This window comes from Coenobita brevimanus, chromosome 23 (genome assembly GCF_032717465.1).
Source record: "Coenobita brevimanus isolate Jiangsu-jjx chromosome 23, ASM3271746v2, whole genome shotgun sequence".
NCBI classification, from domain to species: Eukaryota; Metazoa; Arthropoda; class Malacostraca; order Decapoda; family Coenobitidae; genus Coenobita; species Coenobita brevimanus.
In genome coordinates, this window is record NC_136976.1 from 917,195 (window position 1) to 930,569 (window position 13,375).

At 43.7% G+C, this 13,375-nt stretch overlaps 1 protein-coding gene across 1 annotated transcript; it reads left to right on the forward strand.

Moving 5' to 3' along the window:
* The first annotated feature begins 5,373 nt into the window (after positions 1-5,373).
* LOC145393049 (alpha-1,4-N-acetylglucosaminyltransferase-like) lies at positions 5,374-10,407 on the forward strand. The gene is made up of 5 exons (XM_080267387.1): positions 5,374-5,528; positions 6,355-6,481; positions 8,306-8,417; positions 8,672-8,868; positions 10,003-10,407. The coding sequence occupies exons 1-5, from the start codon at positions 5,374-5,376 to the stop codon at positions 10,405-10,407; spliced, it is 996 nt and encodes a 331-aa protein (XP_080123513.1).
* The last annotated feature ends 2,968 nt before the right edge of the window (positions 10,408-13,375 follow it).

The following is a 13,375-nucleotide window of genomic DNA, read 5'->3' on the forward strand; positions in this document are numbered from 1 at the left end:
CACGTTCCAGTTGTGACGGACGTTCAGGGCCGACTTGAGCTCGTTCTGGCCGAGTCTCCACCAGTGCTTCCGACCTGAGGGGCAGAGAGAGAGAGAGAGAGAGAGAGAGAGTTAGATTTTGCTGTTGGAGAGGGACGCCTTCATGTGGTGGCGCCGATATAACCAGGCGGATCCAATGCCTGGCTGTACAAATTTCCATAACCTACTCTCATATCCCCCCAGCAGGTGAATGATGGACTGATGAAGGTTAATTTCAGAATGTAGCCCCCTGAGTTTACATTTCGGGTTAACCTGGGATTACAACAATAACAACTACTACTAATCCTAGTGCTACTATTGCTGCTACTACTACTACTACTACTATTACAACTACTACTACTACAACTACTACTACCACCCTCTCATGACTTTATCTAAATTAACAAGACCTTTTTCAGGTGGATGTGTATAGGATATGGAGGGTGTTAATAACTTAATTGCATCATTAACCCCCTCATGGTCGGGAAAACTCTAATATTATATTCTATTTCAGCAAACCCCAGACGATTTTATTCAGCTGAGAGAGTCCCAGGCGCCTGAGAGTGTTAATAAGGAGCCGTTTCTCACCTTCAGGCTTAAGGTGAAAAGATTTGACATGCGCTGTGGAGGAGAGAATCAGCATCATCAGAGTCAGCAACATTCGAGCTGATCGAGGTAAGCACATCATTATCATCATCATCAGCAGTACCGTTCTACCTGGAACTGAAATAGGGATCTGGACTGTAAATTCGACGGTTGTAGGATGTAGTCTGTGGGAAGAAAGTGGCAGTATATGAAGGGTTAGCAACATTAGAGACGATCGCAGTGCACCTTTCATCATCATCAATATCATTATCATCATCATTAACAAAAACAGTACCACTATCTTTGAACCGAAATGGGGATCTAGATTGTACATTAGACGGTTGCAGGATGTAGTCTGAGGGAAGAGAGTATCAGCAGATGACTTACTTCAACTATCCCTCACTCCTGACTCGTGTCCTTAAAGCAAAGTCCAAATATCACTTCCATATCTTACTGAAGGGATAATATTGTCATGCACTCACATCCTTAAATCATTCTTCACCTTCCTATTTCTTGTCAACATCCTGAGTGTCCCAGCCAATCCTCCCTCCCTGCTGTACCCTTTCCTGCATTTCATCCTCTCAAGTCCCATCCTCGCTCATCACATTACTTAGATACTAAAATAAGCTCATGTTTTCCGATTGCCTAACAGTTCGCTCTGTTCTTACTCTGTGACTTCATTCCTCTCAAAAAACTGCTTTACCCTTAGCTTCATTCCCTTTCAAGATTCGTTTCTCAGGCACACTTCCAAACTCATTCACCAAGCCTCACAATGTGCCCTCAACCTTACTTGACAGATCAGCATCACCAGTAAACAACAGTACAGGTGACTCATTAAGTACTCTCCAGCATCCTTTATCCTCCCTTATATTTCTCTAACGTTACCATGTATATAAACTACAAAGGCCTCATACACACTTTAAGCAACAAGATTCACCGTCATTAGCAGATTTAAACTCACTGTCTTAGCTAACTGGCGCTGCTTAAGCCTTTTACCTGTGACAAGCAGCACGAACGATGGGGAGGGTGAAGCGCGCTGACTGAGGCTTGAAGCAGGAATGATGACAGTGGCGTGACCTGCGTGCATATATGGCGGGAAGGAAGACGGGCTGGGAGGGGCAGGGTCACTCAACCTGGCTTTGTTTACAGTTCATTCACTTTGCGGTCCCAGTTCCATATTTGAATCGTTTAAAAGTTTACATTGTTTGTACGATTGCCTGTTTATATTTTAATCTTCACTCATACGGCTGCCTCGCTCTTCACGCCCATTTTTGAGTGAATATTAACAAACGATATAACTGACCTCTCTTCTCTTAGCCTTTCGAGGTAAGGGAGTCCTTGTTCTGGGGAATGGGTGATTAAAGGTGGGCCTACCTGTGGGGAAGGTAAAAGGGACGATGAAAACATGAATTAAAATATACTAGACGTAGCTATAAAAAAGAAAAAAAAAACAGTGAGAGTATTAAAGTGATAAATGAACCAAGCGAGGGGTGAATGAGAGAGAGAAAGAGAGAGAGAGAGAGGGGGGGGGGAAGTCGACCAAGGGAAAGGGGGCATGAAATACGCTGACGCAGACTTCCTAAACGTGTATTGTTTTCGCCACACATCTCCCTATCTCACCTAGCATCTCGCTGGTGTAAATAAGTGACCGTCCCTATTTCTCTATTTTTGGTGAACACATAGGGAGTGCCGTTTGCCTCTGAATATTCACCATTAGTCACGGTGTATGGCATGAATATTCAGCTCCGGCCATGAATATCCTCTTAGGCAACGCTGTAAACTCAGTCCCTTCACACATGTTGCTTCATTTTCATACCATTATTGCTAACCAAAGGCGATTTTCCTCAAGTTATCGTCATTTTTGTATCTTTCTTGCACTATGACCACTACTACTACTACTACTACTTCTATTAATACTACTACTTCTACCACTGTTACTGCTACTAATACTACTACTGCTATTACTACAGTAGTAACAGTAGTAGTAGTAGCAGCAGCAGTAGTAGTAGTAGTAGTAGTAGCAGTAATAATAATAATAATAATAATAATAATAATAATAATAATAATAATAATAATAATAATAATAACACCACCACCACCACCAAGAGCAACAACAACAATAGCAATATTAATAACAATAAAAATTTGGCCCATTGGTCCCAAAGGGGTAACGGGTCTTGGTCAGTGAATCTATGAGTGCATTCTAAGGAGCATAGGAAGCTCCGTAACGCCTCATCCTCAGCGATTTATCTGGCAATTTACACCTCAACATATGGCACAAAACACAAGCTCCCCTCTCATTCCCATCCCTCACTACGACGCTACGACCTTGTGTCCATTTTAGCGGGTCGAAAGGCGTTTGTATGTGTATTTTGTGTATGCATGAGTTACCCCGGCCAAAGTACCCCCAACCTGTCCTTTCACTACGCTCTACTTTACAGCTGAAATACGACTCTAAATCCGTAAACATCCGCTCCATCCTGCCTCTTTACGGTACATGACACGGAAAATCTAGGTCTGGCCCTGTGGAATATGCGAATCAGTCAGCTATACTCTTGCTACGGAGGTATGTTTGTGCTGTATATCCGCTGTTTTGGTATACCGGTGGCCCAGATATAACGCTCCAGGATATATTTCAGGTAATGGGAGATTTTTAGAACTGGAAGGGTTGGGTAGAGTCTCCATTAATCAATTTATAATGTGATCTCAAAGACTGAATAAAATCGTATGGTAAGTGAAAAATGAAACGCAAAAAATATGTCATCGGATTCAAAGGGTAAAATAGGTGTTCCAATTTCATCTTCTGTCGACAATAATTATACCTTTAAGATAGATACATATATATATGGATAGATCGGTAGATAGATAGGCAGATAGATAGATGCATTGGTAGATTATTTTATAGCCATATACTGCAAGCCTTCATTTATAGAGTCATTTGCATATGAATTTCGAAACATGCATCGGTGTTTTTCATTCAGTATTTATAAAGACTGCAGAAAAAAAACATGAAAAGAGGCGAGACGAGCTTCCTGTATCTCTGTCTCTATGTCTCTCTCTGTCTGTCTCTGTTTCTGTCTCTGTAGATATATATACGACACAGACAGGAAGAGAAAGGAAGATGCTCTCAGACGTTCGGGGAGTGAGAAACAAGGAAGGCAGGATACAATGCTGGTAGGAGACAGTCAGCGAACTTTTGCGTGCGACTGTACACTTCTGTGAGCTGAGTTGGGGGACATCTCTTCCTGTCTCACTAATCTCATCCTGGCTGCCCGTAACTGATCCCGTTGTGGGTGTCTAACTGATCTCGTTGTAGGTGTCTAACTGGTCTCGTCGTGGGTGTCTAACTGATCTCGTCGTGGGTGTCTAACTGATCTCGTCGTGGTTGTCTAACTGATCTCGTTGTGGGTGTCTAACTGATCTCGCTGTGGGTGTCCAACTGATCTCGTCGTGGTCGCCTGCAGAGCCTACTTCACCTCCAACGCAAAGGGAAATGAAAAATTACAGGGCAGCTTCCCTACCTTACCTGAGATTTCCGTCCCTTTTTAAGCTTCTTTCCCGTTGCTCAGTGGCGGAAAAAGGCGATACTCAAACTCTACGTCCTTTCCATAGCTCTTCTTCGTGACTAGCCTCCAAGATCGAGCTGCCTGGGGAAAAATTAGGCGGAAAATCACCACACAAAAATCGCCAGGAAAATCGCCTTAACAGCGTGATATATAGATGGATGGCAAGTAAAAAAGAACACTATGTATCTCGGACATAGGGATGAACATAAACACTACTACTACTACTATTACTACTACTACTACTACTGCTACTACTACTACTGCTACTGCTGCTACTACTACTACTACTGCCACTACTACTCCTGCTGCTGCTACATGTATCATCATAACTACTGTCACTTCTACGGTGTTGTCATATTTCCCTCTAAAAGACAAAAGGGGTATAAGTTAGGGGAGGGCAGCGAAATGACAGAGCACAGGGCGACATGGAGGCGATTTGTTTGTGGCCACCCCTTACGGAATTAAGGCTTCTGACTAGAGATAAACAGAGACATAGACAAACAGGCAGATAGATAGACAGATAGATAGATAGATAGATAGATAGAAAAGAAGAAAACGCTTAAGTGGAAAATATTGACCCCTTCTTTGTCGGAACAACTCTTGCATTCTATTCGGCCAGACGATTTTATTCAGCTGAGAATGAGTCATGGGAGCCTGATGGTGTTAATACTGTCACCACTAACCCTCTCATGGTCGGAACAACTCTAATTTAGTCGGGGTAAAATCTTTTCAAGGAAGCAGCGAACACCATGTCTCTCTCTCTCTCTCTCTCTCTCTCTCTCTCTTTTCTGGTGCAGTTTTCCTAAATGCTCTACGAGGAAAGCAAACACGAAATCACTCCCCCCCCCTCACTCTCTTTCTCTCTCTCTCTCTCTCTCTCTCACTGCACCACCAGGCAGGCAAAGGAAAAATTTATCCCGCCACGTAAAACGGAAAGGAGGAAAGTCCACAAATGTACCGTACGTTCCACGCTTCCCCTCTGCCTGCAAGCAACGCAGTGCATAGAGGATGGTGGCAACGCTTAGGAGATGTGCGTTGGCGTTGACCGTGACGTTGATTCTTATGCTACTTATCCTCGGGGTGGTGAAACACTTTGTGAACGAGTCCTTGCACGGCGCGATTAAATCAAGCACGCTAATGAGGACGGATTTACCTGCTCTCATAACTTACCTGGGGAGTGAGATGAGTGACAGGAAGCGTGAGGATGCGAGGAGCGAGGCTGGACCCGGCACCTGGATCCCTCACCTATGTCCTCACTATAGGCAGCTGGGACTTAGGAGCCTCTTCTGGACACCGCCAACACCCAACACTATCTTCTTCCTTCAGACGTCCTGCCAGGTCTCGCTCACGACCAGAGAGGTGAAATGAGATTTAGAGACATTGTGAGGATTTTGTAATGGAGTGGGGTATGAATTTTAGCTATCATAAATCTTAAAATACAGCCGTTTTGAAAAGTATTATAAACTATGTAAATTGTTAAAAAAAAAATAGTAGATACTGTTATATAGAAAAAGAAAGATTTTGACTATCATTAATTTTGAGTTCAGGATTTTTGGAAAGTATTCTAAATGTCTCTCGATTATTTAAAGAATCTGCTGTTAATTAGTAAAGGAACAGCCCAGGTAAGAATCATTAACAGGTGAATTAATACAGGAAAATATAACTAAATGGCTACGTTCTTTTTCAGCTTATTATTTTTTTTTTTTTGGGGGGAAAGGGGGGGACGAGCCCCTCAGACCCCCTCCTCCTCCTTAGCTGCGCCCATGATACCTTCTTGAACCACTACAGAGCTACGGTTACTGATGATCTAAAGGAGTAATTAAGAGGGAAGGTGTTCAGTCCAATTAGGTCATCAGTAATTATAGCTCCGTAAAGGCTGAGAAGGAAACCCATGTTGATATACCCTTCTCTCTCTCTCTCTCTCTCTCTCTCAAAACTGTAATCAAAATAGCATCCTGAACTTTCTCAAAATCAAAATAAAAATCTCGTTAGACACCATGCATGTTTTGATTTCACAGTGCCGTTGTTGTTGTCGTTTATTGTTGTTGTTCTTGTTCTTCTCGTAGTAGTAGTAGTAGTAGTAGTAGTAGTAGTAGTTGTTGTTGTTGTTGATGTTTCAGCTGTTTCAATAAGAGGGTCCAAAGAAGCCTTCAGTGCCTTCTATAATCTTACCCATATTCCTGAGTCTTCCCCTTCTTCTTCTTCCTGCCCAGGCCTGTGTGGTGGAGAGCGCCGCCCATCACCACCCACACCGCCCCGTTCTCGTCCTCATGGCCGCCCCCACCCTCAACCACACCCACCCACTCATCAAGGTACGCCCAATCGACAGGTATCTAGTCCTCAGTTCGTCTCAAATCGGATGGGGCCTTATTGTTTAAAATGCTACTCAGGGGCGGGCGTGGCTGGTCTCCCTTACCCTATATGTCGGGAATGAGTTGCCTAGACCCGGACCCCTACGCTCCTGATGGGGTAAAAAGGACTGGATGACTGATATATATTTACCTTCACTCCTAAGCGTCTCATTACAAAAATTCACTATTGTTATTATTATTATTATTATTATTATTATTATTACTACTACTACTACTACTACTACAGTTACTACTACTACTATTACAATTACTACTATTATTATTATTATTATTATTATTATTATTATTATTATTATTACTACTACTACTACTACCACTACTACTATTACTATTACCAGTACTACAACTACCACTATTATTATTATTAGTGTTGTTATTATTATTATTATTATCATCATCATCATCATTTATATATTTATTCACCAGCCTGTAGAAAGAAAGAATCCATTAACGCCTTCACCAATACATTTATAAACCCCTTCTACTCGATGACCTACTTATTTTATGCTTATTCTTCAAAGGACATTATTCAGATTAAGATATATATTTTTCCTGAATGGTTAGACAGGGCCTTCTCTGATCTCCATCCATGCCTCTGATTGGCTGGGTCGCGAGGAACAGGGCAGGCAGTCAGAAAGGACGAATACCCTCTTAACTGGTCAATCGCGGGAATATTAACTCACCAGCGTCGCCTTTGTTTTGTGCGTGTGTGTGTGTGTGTGTGTGTGTGTGAGAGAGAGAGAGAGAGAGAGAGAGAGAGAGAGAGCGAGGGTTAACTGGTGAGAATATTGACACTCTCAGGCTCTTATAATCACTCTCAGTTAAACACAGTAAAAAGAGAATGGAATGTATCAAACTGTGTCAACTCCTCAGGTATTAGGGGTACTGGACAACGTGAGGGTATGGGGATGAGGGAAAAGATAGATGTATAGATAAATGAACACACAGATATACAGATCTGTAGTTGTATAGAGGTTTAGGATACATAGGGGCTTAGACGTATGCTTCTGCTATACCTAAGGGTGTCAAAGCGCTTGGAAACGTGAGAGTGATTTAGCTCACCTGAGAGAGTTACAAAGGCTCCAACATCTTTGCGTGCGTCGGCCTTGGGCAATTAAATGTGGCTCTCCACGCTGCTCGATCTCTGGCAACCTCCCTGTTCAGTTCCTTATTCCTGAGGTCACACTCTATGACCTCGTCCGGGGTCTTGTTTGGTCTGCCTCTCGCACTCCTACCCACACAGGTCACACTTCACACCTTCTGCACTCAACTGTCTTCACCCATCCTCTCAACATGCCCAAACCAACTCAATCTATCCCTTCTCATCGCAACATCAATACACTTCAGTCCCGTCCTTCATCTCAACTCTTCCATCGTAAACCTTGTCTTCCACCCCCCACCCCCAGGCCTCGCATTCAAAAGGACGCACTACACATCCACCTAATCACTGTCATTTCTGTACGTTTGAACCTACGAATATCCTCTTCCTTTACTGCCTAGGTTTCACCACCATACAACATTACACTCCTAACACAAGTCGCATACGAAGATCCTTTAGCACGGAGGGAGAGCTTCTCAGTGTCAGGAGAGGCAACAGCTCCCTGAACTTCTTCCAACCACACCTCACTCTAGCCACAGAACTTGCTCCAGGTGTATAAATTCATATATGTACAGTTGTATCGACGTATAGAGGTACAGGGTAGATATATAAATGTATAGATATATTAATGTATTGATGTATGAATGTATGATTCTGCTCTTCAGGTCTTGACGTCACTGGCCAACGTGAGGGTGGGTTGGCTGGACCTGGATCGGGTGTTCAGCGAAGAGCCTCTCAGGACCTGGCACGCGCGACGCACCTGGCTCACCATCCCTAGTAAGTGGACTGACTGACAGGGGTGAAGATAGAATTATTAACCTGTAAAATGGGCTGAAAGAAATGGACTAAGGCAGTGAGGAATATTGGAGGTTTAACTGGGAGGGAAAATGAGTTTGGTACATGTACAAGAAAAGTTAAGAAGAAATACTCTTCAGTAATAATAATAATAATAATAATAATAACAATAATAAAGTGCTATGAAACCAAACCCAACGATCTTACCGCGCACTTACCGCCCATTTCCACGCCAGACGAGCGCAGTGTAGCGGCGTTGGTGAGCGATGCGGCCCGCCTGGAGCTACTTAGGAGGTACGGGGGCACCTACCTTGACCTGGATACTCTCTGTCTACGCCCTCTGCCCCGCCAGGCCAACTTCCTGCCTAGAATTTCGGACAGACTCGTCATTAACTGCGTCATGAGTTTCCCTCCGCGACACAGGCTGATGCAGGTGTGTTTGAGGGGTAGGTTCTGTGTAATTTTCTGTCTGTCTGTCTGTCTGTGTCTGTCTATCTGTCGCTTATCTATCTACATGTCTATCTCTATCTATCTGTCTGTCTATCTGTGTCTGTCTGTCTGTCTATCCATCGATCTATCTGTCTCTTTATCCATCCATCTATCTATTTATCTATCTGCCGTTTGTCTATCTCATCTATCTATTTATCTCTCTACCTACCATTCTATTTATCTATCTATCTGCATCTATCTATCCATCTCAGACAAATCGGTCATTAATTGCATCAAGAGCTTTTACCTTGGACTCTTGTTGACGTGTTTACAAGCTATACTCTATTCACTTTAACTTGGCTCTCTCTCTCTCTCTCTCTCTCTCTCTCTCTCTCTCTCTCTCTCTCTCTCTCTCTCTCATCTTCAATGCTGAGCTATAACAAGAGATTTACACTAGAATATGGTACTATAGTCTTTCAACTCTAACTTGGCCTAAAATTGCCATCTCTCCGTGAATGCTGATTTGATAAATTAACACTAGAATATGATGCGAGTCACGAAGAAGTGCTATACAGAGCGGTAGTAGTGTCTTATTCTACTGCTGACTGACGTGAGTAGTAGTTGTAGTAGTAGTAGTTGTTGTTGTAGTAGTAATAGCTGTTGTTGTCGCTGTTCTTGTTGTGCTTAAGCCGTCCTTCTCCTGCCCTCCACCGACCTCTTTTCCGGGGATAGGGAGGTAGTTGAAGGACGTTTGTACAACCGGGCAGCTCCACAGCCGCCCAGTTATATCAGTGCCACCACCTGAAGGCTCCCTCTCCAGCACCTGCGGATGCTCACAAGACATGAATAATAAACATAACATTAACACTCATGGTTAGAACAACTGTAAGATTTCATTCCAGCTCAAGCCAGGTCCTCGTCCTCGTCATCGTCATCGTCATCGTCATCGTCACCGTCATCGTGTGCCTTCTTTGAGACTGCGTAACAGGGCTGATAAGAAAAGCAAAATTAATTCCCTCAAATACTGTAATAAATCATACTGGTGATGGAAATGTTTCGCTCTCTCTCGATGCTTTCAAGTTTTAAGTACGCTGAGCAAATGGTTCCTGAGTGTGTTTGTGTGTCTTTACTTTTTCAGAGTGTGGTGGATGAGTTACCGTCAGTGTGGGACCCCAGCAGGTACACCAGCATCGGGGCAGACCTCCTCACTCGCCACCTTCACCTCCTCTGCCCCGACAACTTCACCATCCCCAGCTCCGTCCCTCCTCATCAAGTCGAGACCTGCGGGGACGTCACTGTCTTCCCAGCCCACGCCTTCGTCCCTTTCAGCAACGGCAGTGACCTCAAATATATCTTCACTGAGGGAGAGGGTCTGGGGGCGTCGTTCATGAGGAGGGATGATGTGTATACTCTTCACCTGTTTAATCACCTCACCTCCCGAGTCCCCTTGAATCCCTACGGAGACTCCATCCTGAAGGAGGCGGCTGAGAAGAACTGCCCTTGGGTCATGCGAGTTGTTAGGGAAAATAAGCTGTACTTGTAGGCAAAGTGTACATTGACAATAGCATGTATACCTGGTGAAGTTCCCCCTCCCCTGTCAGCTCAGTTGATGGCCAAGGTTAGTAAGATGAGAGTCGATTTGACTAGAGTGGCACAATCAGCTTTTGCTACCAATCATTCACTCGATGTGGTTTTAAGTCCAGGAAAGCGTGCACTGAAGGACAAGCCAAATGGTTTCATGTAATCCAGGTTAACAGTTATTACGTTGAATGGTAACTATATAACCAGCAAATGGATGTTTGGTGGTCTAGTGGATCCAGGCGCTCCAGTCGAATGCTTCCCACAGAGTGCAACCAAGGAATGACTGGGGTTCACTGCACACATAATGCTACTCAGGGTTTGCTACTGGTCACCCTCGCTTTAAAGGACTGGACTAAGTAGCCTCGGTCCGGGCCATTAGCTCCTGATGAGGCAAAAAAAGGATATGTTGGGGGGAATAAAAGTCACCCATCTCACTCATGCCACACCACAGTCACTTCCCGCACCTATTGTTCAGCTGATCTCATTTCCCCCTCTGCCCCGCCCAGCCATACCTCTTGCCATACTCACTCAAAGCCACTCCCTCTTCCACCCACTCACACGGATCTTTTCTCCCACCAATACGCTTCCCTTCCACCCACTCCTTCTCTCTCACCCTCGCACATTAAGGTTGTTAATTGCTTTTATACATACATGCACACACGCACACACACACACACACACACACACACACACACACACACACATATATATATATATATATATATATATATATATATATATATATATATATATATATATATATATATATATAAAGACCACAAGTACGAGTGATCTTGTTTTACTTTAAAAAAAATTTGAGTTGTAATTAGGCATCGAACTAACTTCTGATCTCAACAAAAAGATAATTTCTAAGTAAAGTTAATGGAAGATAAGCAAACCTTAAAATAATCCTAGGCCAGCAAATAGGCTTAAACATACTCAACTCCCTACATAATTACACAGTTAATTCTGAAGTAAACAATAGATCGAAGAGATAAGGAAATGAGAAAAAACGACATAAGCTCATCCAGACTGGTAGATCCTTGAGCCTGCCTAGTTTCGCCATCAGCACACGATCAGACGACGACCAGGCACAGGAATCCGAGGATCACAAGCCACAACACCGAGAGGGAAGGTGCGGAAAGTAGTAAGCCTGTACACCCTGAACCCGAAGAGCTGGCCACCTGTTGACTTGGTTGATGCTTCATATACCCGGCAGTACACCAAAGCAAGTGCAGAGCAGCGTAAGCCCTTCTCTTCCCAGGCAAGGTCATAACTAGCTCGTGAAGCTCCAAACACTTGAGAAGAGGCAAGCAGTTGGCGCAAAGTCCAAACGATCCGGTTCAGCGAAACAGTAGATGCTTACGTCGGTTGGTATGAGACCAGAAGAGTCATGATGAAAGTTGAAGCAGATCCATAATGTATTTCTCAGCCACCACACACGTTTCAAAGACCACCAGACTCTTCTTCGCTGCCTTCAGCAAGAAACAACAGCCATTAAGAACAACACTAGCAGCAGTGGATATTAACAAAGCGTTCGATACATTACCAAGACACGTTCGATGATCAAAATGTAAGACACAAACATGGAAGACAATTATAAGAAATGGCGAGCCAACTTCTTCTTAGGCGGACAGGCTCAGGTACTCTTCTAAATCCAGAATACTTGTACTATCCAACGGTGTCCCACAGGGTTCATTCCTTTTACTCTCATTTTTTTTTTTTTTACCTTTTCCTCCAAGACCTGCTACCCTCACCTCCTTCGACTGCAGTACAGTCCTATGCCGTTGACCTAGCAGTAGCTTTACAATACTCAGAAACTCAATGAGCAGCAGGCCGGGTCTAATAGCATCTACTCTCAGCAGAACACTGGCAGGGACAGTACAGAGTGACTGCTACAACAACCAAATCAACCATCACTCTCTTCACTCCAAACAGACTGACAGCTCATGTACAGTCAGATTTCCCTGTTTAACTAACCACACTCACAGGAGAGACATATTACAATCTGGACTAACACATGGTCTTTTCTCAACTTAACAGCAACATCACCGTAAAGGCATCTCGTAAACACGATGCCTTGAAGCCACTCACAGGCGCTACCCTCTAACCGCAGAAACAATCCCTGAAAACAGTCTATAAACAGATCATTGAAATCATTAGAACGAAAATGAATTAATCTAGACCAAACAGAGCCCAACCTAAACCACAACAAACATGGACGATCTTCAAACAACATAAAACGTGTAACAGTAACAGAGATCCACTGAGACTTCCAATACAGATCACCTACATCAAGGGACAAAAATATTATCTCCAATCAAGAACGATATAAACATGAAAGGCATACGGTTCATCATTTCATCTCAAGATATATCCTAATCATGCTCAGTCAGGGAATTCGTAGAAAGGGTTGAGTTGTACCTATCTATCTATTTATCTATCTCTCTATGTGTTGGCCAAAGATATAGCTTATTTTCATCGACATTGTACATAACCAAAGGACCTCTCTTCTGAATCGACCCTCCAACCTGACTACACTTGGTCATCAACTAGGCTGACAGGGGTTGGGGATCTTCGGCAGTTAAAAGAATAATAATAATAATAATAAAACAAAAAAGCTATATTATTATCAATACATTTTTTCCCCTACAAATACAGCTTATTTTCCCTAACAACTCGCATGACCCAAGGGCAGTTCTTCTCAGCCGCCTCCTTCAGGATGGAGTCTCCGTAGGGATTCATGCTGGCTCCATAGGTGAGGTGGTTGTACAGGTGAAGGGTATACGCATCATCCCTCCTCATGAACGACGCCCCCAGACCCTCTCCCTCAGTGAAGATGTAGTTAACGTCGCTGCCGTTGATGAAGGGCTCGAAGGCGTGGGCTGGGAAGACAGTGACGTCCCCGCAGGTCTCGGCTTGGTCAGGAG